The 18450-nt window shown below is 40.7% G+C and overlaps 1 protein-coding gene across 4 annotated transcripts in view; it reads right to left on the bottom strand.

Moving 5' to 3' along the window:
* Positions 1-18450, bottom strand: part of LOC141783438 (ATP-binding cassette sub-family C member 12-like) — a 247760-nt gene that overhangs the window by 103671 nt on the left and 125639 nt on the right. For 2 of the 4 annotated variants that reach the window (XM_074660747.1, XM_074660755.1), the window contains exons 29-31: positions 18023-18136; positions 17529-17693; positions 17166-17451 (exon numbers count right to left, since the gene is read on the bottom strand). In XM_074660747.1, coding sequence (XP_074516848.1) covers positions 17359-17451; positions 17529-17693; positions 18023-18136 — 372 coding nt within the window. In that variant the 3' untranslated portion in view covers positions 17166-17358. Of the gene's footprint in view, positions 1-246; positions 344-621; positions 757-1163; positions 1368-2206; positions 2280-2706; positions 2832-3067; positions 3140-3224; positions 3459-4210; positions 4319-4710; positions 4860-6904; positions 7053-7268; positions 7443-8471; positions 8709-9760; positions 9909-10102; positions 10250-10387; positions 10540-10794; positions 10852-12813; positions 12906-17165; positions 17452-17528; positions 17694-18022; positions 18137-18450 lie in introns of those variants that run through there. The other 2 variants (XM_074660771.1, XM_074660761.1) reach the window with 2 other exon arrangements.

Here is an 18450-nt window from a genome sequence, read left to right as displayed (position 1 = left end):
CCTGGTTATATATTGGCTCTTTTACAAGCCCACACTTTTTGAATGACACTTTTTTCCACAGAGAATTGTGCCAAAAGTGGAGCAACCTATTCTACTTCTGGTGTGTCTTTACACTAAACTATATAATAACGCCTTATTTTCATTAATTTTAAGATCTCTACTGATGAAATGAGTCATCATAAACTAGCCCATATAATCTATTTTAGTTCACTACACTAACAAACATTTTATTCCTGGTTGTCATACCTGGGTTCACTATCCCGCTGTCTGTGCCATCACTTAGCTCAACGTCCTTAAGCTGGGCAGCGTCTTGGGGTGACACTTCCTCCTCCTCATTCTGAGTCTGTAAACGATAAGCAAAAACGCTGTGATACTGTTGAGTCTGGACAAGTGGTAAATAACTCACTTTCATAAAAAAGTACATAAAAAAACAAAACATTAACTTGTGGCCTTGTAAGAACAAGTTCCTGCCTCCCATAAACCTCTCTCAATATTTGGTTTACAGCTTACATGTAGCAGTTTGTTTGAAAAAAAAAATTCTTTCACAGCTAGTAAAACAATAAGGAAAGACACAATAGCAGAGCTACAGTACATCTGAGTTTTGTACTTCAGGTTATTTACTTCAGACTTTTCCATCTGATAGTCGGTGATGAGCTGAGCGTAGCGGCCGTTGGCTTCCATCAGGGCCTGGTGGTTTCCAGCCTCCCGCACCTCGCCATCATCCAGAACCAAAATGTCATCACAGAACTCCAGATACTGAAAGACACAAACGAGGACAAACGAGGACAACCATGTCAATGACACCATCCCAGCACTGCAGACGTCTACCCAACACAGTCTAAACAGCACGTTTACATTTATGGCATTTGGCAGACGCTCTTATCTAGAGTGGTTTATAATACTGCTCATAATTCATGATAAGGAAAATACTAATGTCAGCTATCACACACCACTTCCTGGTGTGTGATTTACTTTTACTTTGGGGTTTACCACAATATGGTATAGATCCTCTAATCTAAAATAATTTCAAATTTAAATACGTTTATGTTAAAACTTATATAGAATGTTTAAACAAGTATTATGCAAATTTGATTTAGAAATGTCATGCTACATAATAAGCTATTTAGGATTCACTATCTGCTAAAGAATAAATCTGTGTCTACCTGGAGCTGGTGTGTAATTAGGATGACGGATTTTCCCTGGAGCTCTTTCTTAATGCATTCTTCAAAGATGTGTTTCCCTACATGAGCATCGACGGCAGATAGTGGATCGTCAAGGAGGAAGATGTCTTTATTGGAGTAGACAGCTCTGGCCAGGCTGATCCTCTGCTTCTGCCCCCCCGACAGATTCAGCCCTCGCTCTCCAATCTGCCAACAAAGCGGCAGAAAGCTACTAAGAACACTGGCAACAGGGTTTAGTACATCACAAAACACAACTTTTCACTTTTACTCCATCTTGGTTTGGGGCAACATTGTAATAGGGGAACTAAGCGTTAGATGAGTGAAAACCAGAATTCTTTTTTTTCTTTCTTAATTTTATATTAGTGTTTTTGTCTTTCTTTCAGTCTTTTCTCATTTGTGTCCATCTAAGTGAGGTCATTGTATGTCTTTTACGTATGTATTTGTGCTTAATGTCCCTGTTTTGGACATGTTGGGAGGATGCTGGGGGAGGTGGGGGGTATGGTGGGGAGATGGGGAGAGATGGGGATTACATTGGAAGTATTTCATATGTTGATTTTGTGATTTGTTAACTGCAAAATTCCGATATACAGAAGTTTATGTCGCGTTTGGGTCCCTCCTGTTTTCATAACAGCCCACCATGCCCTCGCCAACATGATCAGGTCCTCAGTGAAGTTGTGGAAACCCACAGAAATTTATCAGGCAGCGTTCACCGGATCGGAACCCAGATTGACCTCATCTTTATCCCAACCATGGTGTGTGTCTGGGGGAGCTACGTGTGCGCTATGCGTGTGTCATTTTTCATGAGTTTACGAGCATCCCAAGCCCCTCAAAATGCGATTGCACTGTTGGGCCCCTGGCACTTTTGTGCTCGGGCCCTAATGATATTCCTGTGTAGGACATGAAGCTTGTTACTCAACCTCATCCATGTAACCTTTGACTTCACAATAAAAGTTCCACTGTGCTTGTAAGAAATCATTAATAAGCATATAAAACATTCAGTAGAGAGTACAGCAGAGAGCTCCTACCTCAGTTTGATCACCATATGGGAGGATTTTCAGGTCAGCTCCGAGGCTGCAGACATCTATGACTTTCTCGTATCTGTGGAGTAAGACAATGAATTGCCTGAAAGTCAAGGGACAGCCACGTATAGTGTATTCAACAGAGACATTTTGTAAACATAATTTAATTATTTGTTTCAGTTTACTTAATAGTAAAAACAACTTCAATAGGATATATCATTTTGGAAAAGTGATGAAAAAAAGAAAAAAACATCAAGAGCTATTTGAAAATGATGATTCTGTCTTCAGAAAATGTAGCATTTTGTATGCAGTGTCTTATGAATCTTAATATATTTAATATGCATATAGAGCAGGGATGTGAGACAGCTCTAAGTATGTCTGTTCACACCTGGCATTAACATGCGTCTCCACATGCGTCTTGAGTGACCACTTGGTCAGACCGGATCTCATTTACCCGCTCTATATGCAAATAAACACGTATTTATATGGGTTAAGTGGTTTTATACTTGGACTGGTCCAAAGGTTCCCCCATCAGGATGTTTTCTTGAACTGTTCCATGGAATATCCAGGCCTGCTGGGAAACGTAGGCAAATGTCCCATCAGCTGTGAGGGAGCCCTGCAGAAGGTGCATCTAAAATGTAAAATGAGCAGACAAGAAAAGGTGAATGTTAAATAGCATCAGTTAAATCTGGTTTAGAGGTAACACAATGTAAACAAAGAGCATCATTTTTCATAACAGTTGTGTAACAGAGTGGTGGACAATAACAGTGAAAATTAACAACAAATAAAAATGTCAAACATGATGTCAGAGACTTGTAGAGATTGTAAAAGAGAATAAAGAACAAAAAAGACAAAGAAGGAGCCAACCTGTTCCAAAATGCTGGAAATCAGTGACGTCTTTCCACTCCCCACGTTCCCACAGACACCAAGCAGGTTGCCCTGCAGGAGATAACACAGAGAATAAAGGTTTAACTTTAACCCAATCTAATTGACCTCATTTATGCTTATCAGTGTTAAAGAACACCTTAGGCAGTGTGAAGGAGATGTTTCTTAAGGTTGCCAAGGTTTCAGTCTTCCCATTCTGGGACATCTCCTCCACTTTGTGTCCCTTCGTGTCCCCGTTGGCTGAGCTGGGTGGGGAGTCTGGCAGTCTCTCTGGTTTGATCCAGGAAAGTGAAGCATTTGTCATCACTATGGCGAAGTCACTGTCTTTTGTCTGGATCAGGTAGGTCTCTGGATTCTGGATCAGCAATATTTTCTGAAACAGCCACACATCACATTTATAAGCTTTTTCATGTTTTTAAAATTGAGATTTTAATTGCAAACTAGATCCACCACAGCAATAAATACAATGAATGCTGGTATTTGAAGTTGTAGTGACAAACACAGACATGGAGAGGGAAGAAAATGCCTTAAAACTTAAAGGCCCTGTTCAGACCTGACAATAACATGCAACCTGAGTGATCCGATCACAAGTGGACAGCTTTAAGTACGTCTGTTCACAACTGGCATTAGAATGCGTCTCCTTTACCATATCGTTATATTTTGTGTGTAGTTAGCATTATGTGTCTTTGTTGTGTCTTTCTCTGTGAGTAGTGCTAGTAAGAAATGTTTTAAATTTAAAGTGTAACAGAATATTGATCCATAACTGATCAGCGCTGCCTGGTTTTCGCGAGTTGACTCGTGGCTCTCATGGATGGAAGCTAGACGGCAGACTCAGCTCAGCTCTGGTTGTTTTCCTCTGGTCTGTGAAATCTTGCAGATGCCTTTAGGAGCACCGGAGGACACCGAGGAATATGATTTTTTTCCAGATTACCTGTTTCATGTACTACTGTCAGGATATAGTGACCGTTTTATAAAAGTAACTGTTTTTAATAATATTTGCTCCAATCTCGCCTACTTCAGCTTTAATAATTCTAGGCTAATAAGTTCCATTTCCCCAAAACAAGCAAATTTTCCCTACAAACCATTGCCATAACTGCTGAGCAAGACACAAAGAGAGGAGTTTACCTTCAGTCGTGTTAGTGATACAGCAGCCTCAGCCAGGGCCTTCACAGATGGTGGCAGTAGAACCAGGCAGAATCTCATGGAGTTGAAGATGGCGATGGTGGTAAAGGCCTGTTGATAACAAAAAATGATGGTCAACACTCTACCCCACACTGAGAAGGTCATATATTAGTTTTAAATGGATCACAGTGCTCTAGTGACTAGCACTTGTCTGTAGCCTGCTCTGGTTCAGTGCGAGCACAAACAAACAAAAAGGTGCGTTCATCATGAATAAGTGGCAACAAAACTAAAAGACAATCATCTAAACACATATTTATTTTATGTCTCAGATCCATACATGCTGTAATTGAACAAAGCGTTTTGTTCTGTCCAACTACGTACAGACTTCTCTCTATGTTCTTTTTTCAATACACCTCTATTAACCACGTAAATCACACAGTGGGTATGTTTGCAAAAGTTGTTGTGCTGTAATACTGTATGTGCTGCACTGTTGTGGTACTCACATCAGACGTGTTGAGCTTAAACCTCAACGAAGTGTGTACAATGAAGGTGATAACGGTGGCAATGATGGGGATGAGGCTGGCAATGCTGACATTAGCACTCTGGACGTAACTGACCCTCTGCAGTTCTTTCTTCTCATTTTTCCTTAAGCCTATAAGAGAGACAGCTTCACATATTTGGAGGATGTTTTTTGTTTTTCTTTACCTTTACTTCTCCTGGTAAATTAGCTGATCTCCCAGTGCAATCATATTTCAGCCCACAGTTGTCCACTGAGCCATTCACTGTAGCAGCTGGTGATAAGTTATTTCCTCAGAAGTACCTAGAAGACTGTATTTACACTGAATATTTAGAATACTATATATAATTCCACTCAAAAGCATTTAAATGTGTGAACAAATGAGCTGTGTGGAGTCCATTACAAAAGATCGGATTTATAAAACTGTGTGCAGACACATACATGCAATTCTTCCTTTATAAATCATGATCAACTGGACAATGTGCACACATGGACGAGCACCATATCCCACCCGCTACAATCCCACAATTGACCATGATTGGTCAAGACAAAATATGTTAGGAATATTGATATAGGTGCTTGATAGCAAGATGGAGGACAAGAAAATGTATATTTAAGTCAAGTATATGTATATTTGTGGCTTTTGCAGCAGTCTCACAAACAAACAAAAGGTAGAGAGGCTGGTGGCTGCAGCAACTTCTAATGCGTTGAGTTCAATAAGACAGTTCCTGAAATGTAAACAAAGTGCTCTGAAGCTATATTTCAAGAAGCACATTGCTGCACATCCACAGCGCATGGACTCGTGGAGGTGAGGCACATAGGAGCTCACTCCTAGATGCCCATTTTGTATCTATACAGGCAGACCATTCGATATGAGTGAGGTGGCGTGAAGGTGGAGAGTATGTGGTAGCTGCAGCCTCATCTCCAGCCTCTGGTGCCTCTAGCAGCATGGCTATGTGATTTTCCATCAAAAAAGAATACAAAAATTTATCAAAATTTACTGTTTCAATTAAACTACTTCACCATCTGTGTTGGCAATTTCCCCCATCTCCAGATTCCTATAAATGGTGCACACAATTTCCTTTCAGCTTTTAGAAATCTCATATTTTGGACAATGAAACATGAAAAGTAGCACACGCATCTTTCAAGATTGGTTTTGTGTTTACACAAAGGGGGGGCACTATAGATGATGCCCATCACCACACAATAATGTAGTACAACTCCTATGGACGGGCCATGTCATCCGCATGTCCAACACACATCTCACCAAACAGATCCTGTACTCCCTGCTGAAGGAAGGTCAGCAAGCCCCCCGGCAGGCAAAGGAAACTTTTCATGGACAATATCAAAACCAGTCTGAAGAAATTCCACATATCATCAAGCAACTGGGAGCACACTGCACTGGACAGGCGCTCTTGGAAGAAATCAGTGCAGGAAGGAGCTGCATGTCTTGAAACAGAACTACCGCAAGGAGAGAGAGAAAAAAGCTCAAACACCAGCAACCACCACCACTTACCCCTGCCCACACCGCATCAAATTATGTGGATCACGGATTGGCCTCTACAGCCATCTGAAAACCACAAGTAGACGACCCAAAAGGGAGGACAGTCATACTCGCTGCAACTGACTGCCTATGATGTGTTTTCCATGTCCCCAGGGCCCAGTCTACATCTGCCATCAATCAGCTCATCACCTCTCCCAGCTCCCTGCTCTGCACACACCTGTCAACAATCTACTCATCCACTCAACGGTATTTCAACCCAAGCTTTCCTCCCAGTCCTCGCCAGACTGTTTTCTCAGCTACCGTGGTAGTTCATGCTTCAGGCCTCAGTAGTTTCCGTGTTTTTCTGTGAGTACATTCCCCGTGTTGTTCTTGGAGCCTGCGATTAACTGCTTTTTCCTCCATGTCCCAGGATCCTCTGCCTGCTTGCCTGCCACGCCACTCACCGGTTTGTCTTCCACCATCTGCCTCAGCCAGCCATAACTTTCTCTCCACCCAACCTCATTTCCCTGTGGTTTTACAATAACTCCTCTACAACTTCGCCTACGTCTGGTCAGTGTCCTGCATTTGGGTCCACAGTACTATCTGATCATAACACCTGATATTTGGTATACAGGAAAGATTAAAAACATGTCTGACTGGAAGACAAAGTTAACATGCAGCCAGCCTAACTTCATACCTGTGATCTTCTGCTCAAAGGAATCTTCCCAGGCGTACATCTTGATAAGTTTGATGCTGTTGAGAATCTCATTCATTGTGCGAACACGGCTGTCTGCTATCAATATGCTTTTCCATCTGAATTTGTTAATGAGCTTGGCCAATCCAAACTGAAAGCAGAAAAAAACAATGTTAACATTAGTGACAATGGAAAACAAGCTGCAATATAGGCCCTTTTCAAACCTGGTATTAACATGCGTCCTCAGTGATCGGATCAGAAGTGGACAGCTCTAAATACAGGTGTGAACACACTCAAGACGCATTGAGGACGCATTGCTTATAAAAATATGTTTATGAACTATAAGTGCAGTTTCTAATGTACAGACCTGTATGGGGATGAAGATGAGGTAGGTGAAGACTCCAGCCAGTGCGGTGTAGCCCAGAACGTAGCAGGCATAGACCAAAGACACAATATAGAGCGCTGGGATGCACAGCACAAAGCTCCCGTAATATACTGCCTCAAATAATTTGTGGCCATCGCCGGTCAAAACAGTAATCATCTGGACAGGAGAGAGAGGGAGAGAGGGAGAGAAAGACTGTCTTCCACATTGCCAAGATTGCATTAGCAGGGTAAATTACTTGCACTAACAGTCACAGCAGGTGAATTCCACAAGACATTTATGACAAAGAAATTTGGACAGGATTAAAAACAAGGAAAGAAAACAAGAAAAAAAATGCAATAATATAAAATAAAATGTAAAGTGCATTATTCAAGAAGTGCATTATGAAGTTGTCCCCTGTAACACCAATTACATTTGTACGTAGGATGCTTTGGTAGCATGATTTTATGACTTATGTGGAAATGCAGAGGGTTTTTCTGATTATACTGTGAGAGACAAATACCATGTCCCTTGTGATGTTTACTCAGATGAATCTGAATGTTCCAAGAAAGCACAGACTGTCCTAGTGTAGTTACATTTCTTATCTCCCTCGCACCTGCACTCTACTAAAACTAGCTTATCACAAGTAACTCCCTTGCATTAATAGATTATGCTTTCACACACAAGCAGGGGGGAAGCCTAAACCGATGTATTATGAATGCTGTAGTGAGGATGGACCCAAATGCATTTGCTTAATAAATTGTAATTGCTTCTTAACTGAATGACCAGAGACTGTTTATTAAATAATTTCTCCAACAATACCCTCAAACTTTTTTGTACTTATTAAAATAATAACATTATTTGGAGTGAAATTATAGCCAATCAAATATGGTGGTAAGTAATTCTCCCGATGAGACAGTTGTTGCACTGGATCTATGTGTGGGATGTAACTCTGGTTCAATAAATATTACACAAAATATTCTGAATATTATTGAAGTTCTTCAATTAAATAACCAACATGCTGCAGTACATACTCAAATTATCTAACACACTCTAATACAGATACAGAGAGAGAACTACCACATTAAAAAATAATGAAATAAAGGGTCTATCAGAAACACATTTTCTTTCCATTACTTTCTACTGTCCAAATGTAGGCGCCCTGCATTAAATAAGCATTAACTCTTATGTATGTAACGTAGTGTTTACCTCTCCCATTGAAATGCCGCTGTGCACCCGCAGAGAGATGACTTTCTGAAAGGCCACTGAAGAGAATGCACCCTTCAGTCTGACTGCAGTGCGCATGTTCAACGCATACAGCAAGGAGAATAGGAAGGCTTTGAAGAACTCTGTGGTGAACAAAGCGAAGGACAGGCCAACACCATAGGATACTGTGGACTTCTCTGGGTCCTCAGCATAGTTTAGGATCCTATGGACCAGAACAGCCTGAGAGGACAGAGAGGTTTGATGAGGTTTACATTAAACAACCATAATTTTATCAGTTGGCAAAAAGTTTTGTGATTTCACCTGTCTGTGAGGTAATTAGTAGGGCTAGCCTATCTAGGGTTTGACAGTCAACAGGATGTAATATGTGTACCAGGATGCCAGCGCCCCCTGCAGCCTTCGTCTCGCAAGCCACAGCAGCCGATCCACCATCCACCTCACCGGACAGTACATGCAGCGCCAAACTCCATTTCAGGATCAACTTCCACGCTAACTGTAACAGGATCACCTTCTTCTATGATGATCATTTGACATACCCACAATCAATCTGTACACCGATGCTGCACCTCCCACTGGTTTTGGGGGTTTCTACGATAGAAGATGGTTCACAGAAGAATGCCCCCCAGAGCTCGCAAATGGATGCCAAGTCGTTTACTCAGCATTCTTCTAAATCTACTCCATAGTAGCCATAGTAGTGGTCCAGCAAGTCCATTTTCACTTACTCCAACAACCTTGCAGTCGTTGACATAATCAACAAAGAAGACTCCAGTGCCCCATCCATCATGCCGTTCCATCACTCACTAATACATTCACCGTGCAGGTCATGTTCGCTGTCATCGCTGACTCTCTTGCTCGTTTCTCATTCCAGGATTTCAGAAGCTTGGCCCCTCTCGCAGACACCAAACCAACACAGGTTCCCCCTTATTCGACACCAATGTTCATCCTGTGCCCCCCCCTCCGCCGCCCACCTTATACCGCCGGTTGTCGCCTCCCAGAGCTCCATCATCGACAACCTATCACCCTCTACCCTCTTAACTGGACAGCAAATAAATTTGTCAAATCGTACCTTGTTGATGGCGGGGTCCTTGCTAGTGAATCGTTTGCTGCTACGGTGTATTAATGTCTGGATATCTTATCTGTATCCGGATCTGAATACTTCTTCCGCCACATTTACAATGAATGTGATATTAGTACAAACTTCAGAGAAAGCCACTGGATCCTGCCAATACAGGAAGCACTTGTACTGTTGATATTCCAAATTCAAATAAAATTACCGGGCCCAGAAACGATGCCACCATGGTAAGGACACCAACAACGGCAGACAGTATCAGCCTGGTTCTTTGAAAGCGAAAGATCACTCGAACCACAGAGGCCTTCTCCAGGCCAACCTTTGCCACTTCTTCCTTCCAGAGTCTGTAGAGCCTGAGCACAACGCACACAATCAGCCTTGTTATTAAAGTAAAACAGTAACACTTTGTTCGTTCCTTTCCCAGATATGAATTTCAGCAACTAGGCTTGTCATGTGTCATGTCTATAAATATACTGTACTGTAATAACATCAAATGACCGCAGAGAAATGTGGGGGCCCCCATTAATCAGTAAGAACAGTGTCAGACCTTTCTCCGCTGGTGTCGGCTACATCCAAAGGAGACAGGTTGAGAGAGCTCATGTCCAGCTTATTCCTGAACAGGGCCCACATCATGGGGGTCAACCAGGAAAAGGTTGCAAAGGACAGGAAACCTGCATTGTCTACAGGGTTGGACCTAGACATGGAAACATCACCCAATATGCAATGTGAGAGCAGTACAAAATATGTATGTAAACATGTTATCTTAAAATTATTTATCAAATTATATATAAATGCATCAAAACAGACACATTATGTCATCAATGGCACTGACTGGGATGAGGACCAGTGGAAGGGTTTGAGGGTCTGAAGGCTCTGGCTGTATTTTCCAAATAGCGTAGGGCACGCTTTTTTTCTTTTGTCAGAATCATTATGTTCTAGACTGGAGACCACGGATCCAGTTCTCCATCGGAAAGCTTCCTCCGTCTTAAGAGTCATAAATACAAAGACACAGAGTGAAATAATCATATAGAAAGGCAGAGTTGGACAGAGTGAGAGGCAGAGAGAGACTTTTGTCAATATTCCAGCTAAACTGTCTCAAAAAGTGGATCAAACAAATCCGTAACAAAAACACAGGATGCAGGAGAAACAATAGGAGAGGAAAAGATCTCAGGCAGTGAAAGCAACATGTGAAGAGGGCAGGAGTGTTCTGGTGGAAGCTGCTGTTTGTTCAATACTTACAAAAGAGACTCCTCGAGTATCGTTCCTCTCCAAAGAATAGGCTTCCTTCATGTTGTCCTGTGCGGAGGGAAGAAAGCATGGAAAGGTCACACTTTTACTTGCCAACAAGAGATTTTAATTAGAAACATTGCTTGAAGCCTAATTTATCAGATACTTTTAACAGCATCAACATGGAGGCTGTAATCATTTCTCATTCATCATTTCTCATTTTATACATATTCAATGAGCATTATTGGAGGGAGCCTGAGATCTGAGATTTACAACAACTGTTTCTCTGTAATTGTTGTGCATATGACAATAACTACCAGTCTTTCATGCCTCATAAATAACATGTAATAAAAATACATGTGTGAATGAATTACAGGAATCCCCCTCCCATCTGCCTCTCCCCTCCATTCACACTGTGTTAAAGTTCCTACAGCCAAATTACATGCACATTCATGAAGATGAGTCCATGTGACCCTTGTTACTGCACAGTAAAATACACAATACAAATACAAAAAGAGCTGAAAAAGAGATACTTTACAACCTTACATGTAAAATGTATGGAGTATTTCTGATCAGGTGCAACACCTATGTGTTAAAATGTATGCTGAGGATACGTTTAGATATATGGTAGACCAAAAACAACGAACTGTTAAACTAACACGGAGCCACTGGCAGTATAACCAACAGGGAACTGCAGGGTGACACAGTTCTTTTTGTCCTAATTCCTGGGACAAAAATCTATCACCTTTGAAGCACAAAGGGTCATGTAAACACAGCGGTGAGAAGCAACAATGTAGGACCTTATGTTTAAATTTGAGACTACATCTGTTTTAGGGCTGTCACAATATCAGATTTTCACCACACGATTATTGTGGGCAAATTTAAATGTATTTATTTAATATTAAATGTATTTATTTATGTATATATTCATTATTAAATGTATTTATTTATGTATTTATTTGTGCATTATTTTTCCTTTGTAATTTTCTCCCAATTTATTGATGTATTCTTTTATTTATACCTTTCTTTATGCATTTCTGTTTCATTATGCAAATGAGGGGGCAGTCATGGGGTCAACTTTTTGCCTATTGGTTGATCAACATCAGAGTGCTAGCTAGCAAACTAGCTAATGCTGTTTGCTTATCAACTCCAGTCTTCATCCCTGTTTCCCTACAGCGGGTCGTCGGCCTGCTACTTCTCCGGTACAGGTGTGCAGATCAACCAACTGAAGCTGAACTGTTTCGCCGACCCATCTCTGGTCTCCTCCCCGAGGTTGAGCTAGTTCAGGGTGGGAAACTGGAGGTTCCCACTCTGAACAAGCTCAACCTCGAGACCGGCGGGGGTCCGCGAAACAGTTCATTCTTGAGTCGGTAGATGTGCACACCTGTAGCCTACTGGTCGGAGGATGCAAGTCTAAAGATCTGAGAAAGCTGCGGGGGGAGCATCAACTAATTGGCAAAAAGTTGACCCTTGACACACGTTTAATGACAGCCCCCTCATTTGTATAATGAAGCAGAAATGTATTTAAAAATGTTTTTAAAAGAAATGTATAATGCATTTTAATGAATACAAAATAAATGCAAAAATAAATAAATACATTGTTATTAAATACATAAATAAACAAATAAATAAATACATACAATGTATAATACATTTTTTTTAAATTAATACAAAGGTAAATAAAGAAGCAAATTAAAACAGAAATATAAATTTATGTCACACAGTATCAATTAATAAATGCCTACATTTATTTAAAATATTATTTTTGGTACATTTAATGGCATATTATTTTAATTATCAAGTAATTTATTAATGACTTTATTTATTTTTGATTTTGGGAGGTTCTGTCCGCCATACAATGTTTGTACAAAACAAACCCTTCATACAAAACAACATCTATTTGTAAAGAGGACTTTCTACAACCTAATAGCATTGATAAAACTGAACTAAAATACAAAGACTACAACAAACAATTCAACTAAAACTGATCAAAACTAGTTTAAACTGAAAAGTAGCAAAATGAAACAATACCTCTGTGTGGAGGACGAGGAGGACTCACTGCAGCTTGCTGATACTGACTCTAAAGCTAAGTTACTTTTATAGACGGCAAAGGTTGGCCTGTTTAGGGGTAAATATCCCTCATCACTCCTTGGATAACAAGGTCGATAAACTGCCAAAACAAGCTAATGCCAATCAGATAAGGGTTTTTTTAAAACCCAATTTAGATCGCTTCTAATCATCAACCACAGAAGTCCTGTGAATGAGTGGCTCAACACAGGACTTTCACACAGAAAGTCCCTATGTCCCTATGTCCCTATGAAACCAAAAGTCAACCTTGACTTATTTTAATTTACTTAAAGGGGCAGTGTGTAGGATTTGGTGGCATCTTGCGGTGTGGTTGCAATTTTATACCCCTCCACTCACTCCTCCCTTTCCAAGACTACGGTAACGCAAGACATTGAGTACAAATCCGTTCACCTCGCTCAGAGGCCATCCTTACCATAATAAACAATAAGGAGCAACGGAAGACGGTTTTGCACTCTGGGGCTCACGTTACTGCAGTTTCACAAGTGTGTCGGAGAACTACGGTGACCTTCTGGTAACGTAAAAATCCTTTGTCCGTTCTGGGGACTACGTTAAAAGGACCCGCTCCCTATGTAAATATAAACGGCTCATTCTAAGCTAACGAAAACACAACGATTCTTAGTTTCAGGTTAGGGATGCTCATTTTGAAAAAAATTCTTAACCGATAACCGACCCTAATTAACCAATTATTAACCGTTAACCGACAAGATTTGTGCCTCGTACCAGCTGCAGGAGCACAACAGATATTCGTTGACGGGAGTCCCTAGTTCACCCGTTCGGGAGCATTAACTTAGCAGCTACGATGCTGCGTGTAGTGTCGCGAGCCACTTTCCAAGTAAAAGTCTCTACCGCACATTTAGTTTAGTTTAGCAGGTTGTCAGCTGTGTGTCTGCCCAGCATAACTTTAGCGAGTGGCCAACAGTGTGTGTATTTGTGCTACGTTAACAGCTCTAGCATTGCCGGAGGCTTCGTGCTCGCCGCTGCACACGTAGTCTGCGTAACTTTAGCGAGTTTCCAACAGACCGCGTGTGTGTGTTGGCAGTGAGTGTGAGGTTGTTGGTGTCGTTGTAGCTGTGAAAGTAGGTGTAGCAGTGTGTGTACAGTTTATTTGTCAGTGAATAAACGCTACAAAACTACAACTCCGCTCCGCTCAAGCGAGCCAGAGACCGGAGCCAACTTCCTGTATCCTGCAACTCCGTATTCACCTCTTAAGGTGGGCTGTTAAGGTGGACCAGCTTTTCTCCTTAAAGAGACGAGTTTTAACCGTTTTAACCGATAGCGTTAACCGGTTAAAATGCTTAATGTCGGTTAACGGTTTAACGATTAATTATTGACATCCCTATTATATTCCATTTCTGCTAATACATCCCCCAAAATTCCACACACTGTACCTTTAAATAACATAACAAATATACAAAAGCCAAACCATGATGTTTTCAAGTAGTGTTGTTGCATTTTTGTTTTGTTTCAATATACAACGTTAACCACATGTTTAAAACTGCGGGCGTAAGCCGGGAGAAATACATTTCCCAACACTACTTCTAGGTAACAGAGGGAAACTGCACTCATGTGTTACAGTAATAAACAGCTGTGCAGGTGGGTGGTTGATCAGGTGGGTATGGCATGACTGAGTTTGGAAAGGGTGGTTGAGGTTTAAAGATGAATTTACAAAGAGCGAGCTTGTCCTTTTAGAGTTTTAGAGTTCAATCAAACATTTGCAAATGGACCTCTGAGCTGGTCAGCCACGACAGGAAATTCAGAAACCAATACTTGCAGGCTACAGGCAGGCGTGTTACTTCAAACGGCCTTATGTCTCACCCTTAGCAGGTGTCTATGAATAAACACACGGTATTTTGTCTGCATATTCGGAGCTTTGTGGTATGTTTACTGTTAATGCTTACTGTAAACCCAGAATAAAAGATTAAAAGAAACTCAGTTTTGATAACATCTTGCTGCACGCCTTACCCTTTCACACAGACTCAAAGACTTGCAGCTGCATTGGCAGGTTTACCAAGTTGTGGGATATATTTATTTTTCCCCCAGGGACAGTGCATTAAACAACATTAATCAGTGTTTCAGTTTCTACCTCAATGTAAATGTTCCAGAGTTAGTTACAGAGCTCATTTTCATCTGTAGTCCCTGAGCAGGTTATTACAAATTAGAAATATTATCAATACACAATACAATTCTTCAGCAAGCAGTACAGTACAACACAGAACAGCACAATACAACACAATACGATACAATAGACTGCAATAAAATACATAAATACATTACAAAAGTAGTAGATATGTAAAAACAATGATTGTATGAATTGAGGTTGTCTGATTACTCATGATTGCAGGTTTGGCTTGCTTTAAGCCATCTCTTAAGTTTATGTTTAAAGGTTTGGTAATTAATTAGTGCTCTCTCTTAATTCAATAGGAAGGCTGTTCCAGTAGTGGATGGCTCTGACTGAGATGACAGTTTGCCCAAACTTGCTACTTCTGTATTATACAACATAGTCACCTCAGGTAGTCACCCTAGTTGCCCTGCCGCTATCATTCTTCCACTGGGTTTACAGTCAGCGTTGACAGTAAACATACCACAAAGCTCTAAATGTACAGCCAAAATACTGGCTGTTTATTAAAAGAAATATAGAGTGATATTGTGGTTTTAGCTGACGTGTGTCGCCTCACTTTGTTTAGCGATGCTCGTTCATGTCTATGTAGAGGAGCACAAGCACAAGCCCGATGCTGACTTTCATTGACTTAACGGTCACAGATGTCGCTGTTAACAAGCATTTCTGATTTAGTTTACTTTAACCCTAATCATATTTTATATTTATCCTTTAGCTGATATTATACAATAAGCTTTGGCCTAGTATTGTCTTGTTTTACAACAAGCTATGATAAGGATGCCATCACGCCCATATATGGACTGTCTGGAATCCCGACTGAGGCTGATGCTAGACAGCACGATTTTCCTTTAGTGCACGCGCATATCGCATGCTCGCGCACAACAGGGTTATCTTTATCGAGCGGCAGTTTATAAAACATAATAAATCATTTTTAATATTTTGTCAGGCACAAAGTCATAGAACAGCCCTGAAAGACACAGACAGACCAAGAGATACACTGCCCTGCTAGCTAACGTTAGAGAGAGAGATACACTGAAAGCTAGCACATGAACTTGACCTTACTGTTATTTGCTGACATTGAACTTGGAAAGGAGACAAGTTTACCGGACTGCTGTTCCCGCAATTCAATCTCAGTTCGCGAAGTCTGAACCCCGAGCTATCCCTGATCCAGCCTATTCATGGTTTACACAATATTAATATTCATGAGCTTATGGCACGTGATGTTTCTGCTGCATGTCTTCTTCTTTGTTATCTCCTTCTGGCTCCTTCCTCTCTTTGACCTTGCAAAAGAAGAACAGCACCTGCCTCCTCCCTTTCCTCACAATCACTCTATTCATAACAAATCCAACAGTCAGGTTATTGTAAGCACTTTTGTACATAATAAATCCAACAAGGACCACAAAAGTCACGTAAATAGTAATAAACAATTTAATTGATTAATAACTAATTGTACAATCAAAACAGACATTAATACATTTGTTTACAAATTGATTTATTAATTTATTAATAAATGGACTAAATGAACTGCTACAGGAATGAGTCCTAAAACCAGAAATTAGTTCTTATTTTAGCACTTCCGGTTCCCTTGTCTGGAAGCCAATGGGTTTTTAGTTAGATGCCTAAAATAAGGTCTGTGATTAACACAAGCTTAAAAGATTTTAACGTTTTGTTCTACGAAATAAAATACATCAATTACCCCACTCGTGAATTATGAAGCCTTTCTGTGTTTTAAAAAAGGCGGTTTCTCAAAAGTGACTAAATGAGACTTCTAAACTTCATCACGCCGACTCGACCGCCTTCATAGCCTCATGTATACTCGCGCTCATGCGACAGCAGGAGTTCTGTCTAGAAAGTTAACCCCCAAGTTGCGAAAATGTGCGAAAAACTCTCGCGAGACTCGCTACCCGACAGCCTATTCTAACCTTAACAATTAAAGGTCAATACCCGACCTTAACCATCTCGCAACAGTTTTGCAACTTGGGGGTTACCTTCGAGACACAACCACCCAGCAGATCGAATCTTCACACACACAGACGTTTTGCAAAGTGGAAGCAAACAAAGTCATTGAAAATCTATAAATAATCTTTTAAATATACATTCATATCCACTCCTATAAAAATCCTACGAAATAACATTGTTCATGTATTTGTTTCAGCACACAGAGGAGATAAATACATCACTATTTACACAAAAATGTTTCCCTTTTCTGCATGAATGTGAAACTCCATCTCTGCTGCTCAGTTACAGCTGATACAAGCACACCGGTCTAGATTACATTATGAGAGGACTGATTAAGATATGGTTGTATAAATGAATATTTATTATTATGTTACAGTTATTAGTGTGTAGTGGTGCCGCAGGGCCTCTGTGGTTCAGGTATTCACAGTGTTCGCAGCAGCGAGGAGTGAGGCGAACAGAGAGTCTGGTCTTTGCTTCAGCACATCTGGATGATCCAACTCTGCCACCTGTTGGACAGAACACTTACTGTAAGTCTAGGTTCAGGATCACACAAACTTTATCTTTGTGTGTTTGTGTTTGTTACCTCTCCGTTCTCCATGACCAGAATACGATCTGCGTTCATCACAGTGTTGATACGATGGGCGATGGTGAGCATGGTGCAGTCCTGGAAGGCTTCGTGAATTGTGTTCTGGATCAAGGCGTCTGTCTCTGCATCGATGGATGCTGTTGCCTCATCCAAAAGAATGATCTGGTGGACAACAGGAGGGTCAGTTAGTCTAGACGAAGAGATTAGCTGAAGAGCAGGGGATTTGGGGCGGCATAGGGTAGAGAGGGTTTGGAACAAAATGAGGTGCAACTGTACAGACTGACATATAGAAGAGAACAAGACCATTGAGAATAGTGATGATATGATAAATGAGTAAAAGAGTGGCCAAAGATACCGGTCGTGGTGGGTTAATTGATGCAAATGTCAATAATATAAATATCATGCAGTTACATAGATATGTAGCAGTAGTAATCCAGTGGCTGTTCAGCAGAAGTACAATTTTAAAGTTTGTTAATAAAAATAAATCAAACCTTGGAGTTGCGGAGTAGTGCTCTAGCCATACATATCAGTTGTCTTTCTCCTACAGAGAAGTTCTCTCCATTCTCCATCACCGGCGCCTGTAGTTCCCCCTCCAGTTTGGAGATCTGAGGAAACAAAACAATACTCATTGATTATTAAAGGGATAGTTTGACATTTTGGGAAATACACTTATTCGCTTTCTTGTATCTTTGATACACAAAGTACATAAAGCTGATAATATTTCTGTACTTTTTCTCAAGTAAGATCTTACATGCAGGACTTTTACTGGTGATGGAGTATTTCTCGAGTGTGGTATTGCTACTTTTACTTAAGTAAACAATCTTAATAGTACCTCCACCACTGCTGCAGTTAATATATAATATATACAAGTTAATAATATTTGGAAAAAAAGGGTTCAATAACACCACTACACCACTAA

The sequence above is a fragment of the Sebastes fasciatus genome, chromosome 2 (assembly GCF_043250625.1).
Source record: "Sebastes fasciatus isolate fSebFas1 chromosome 2, fSebFas1.pri, whole genome shotgun sequence".
Lineage (NCBI taxonomy): Eukaryota > Metazoa > Chordata > Actinopteri > Perciformes > Sebastidae > Sebastes > Sebastes fasciatus.
The sequence above is the reverse complement of the archived record's forward strand: the minus strand, read 5'-3'. Positions and strand labels throughout refer to the sequence as shown.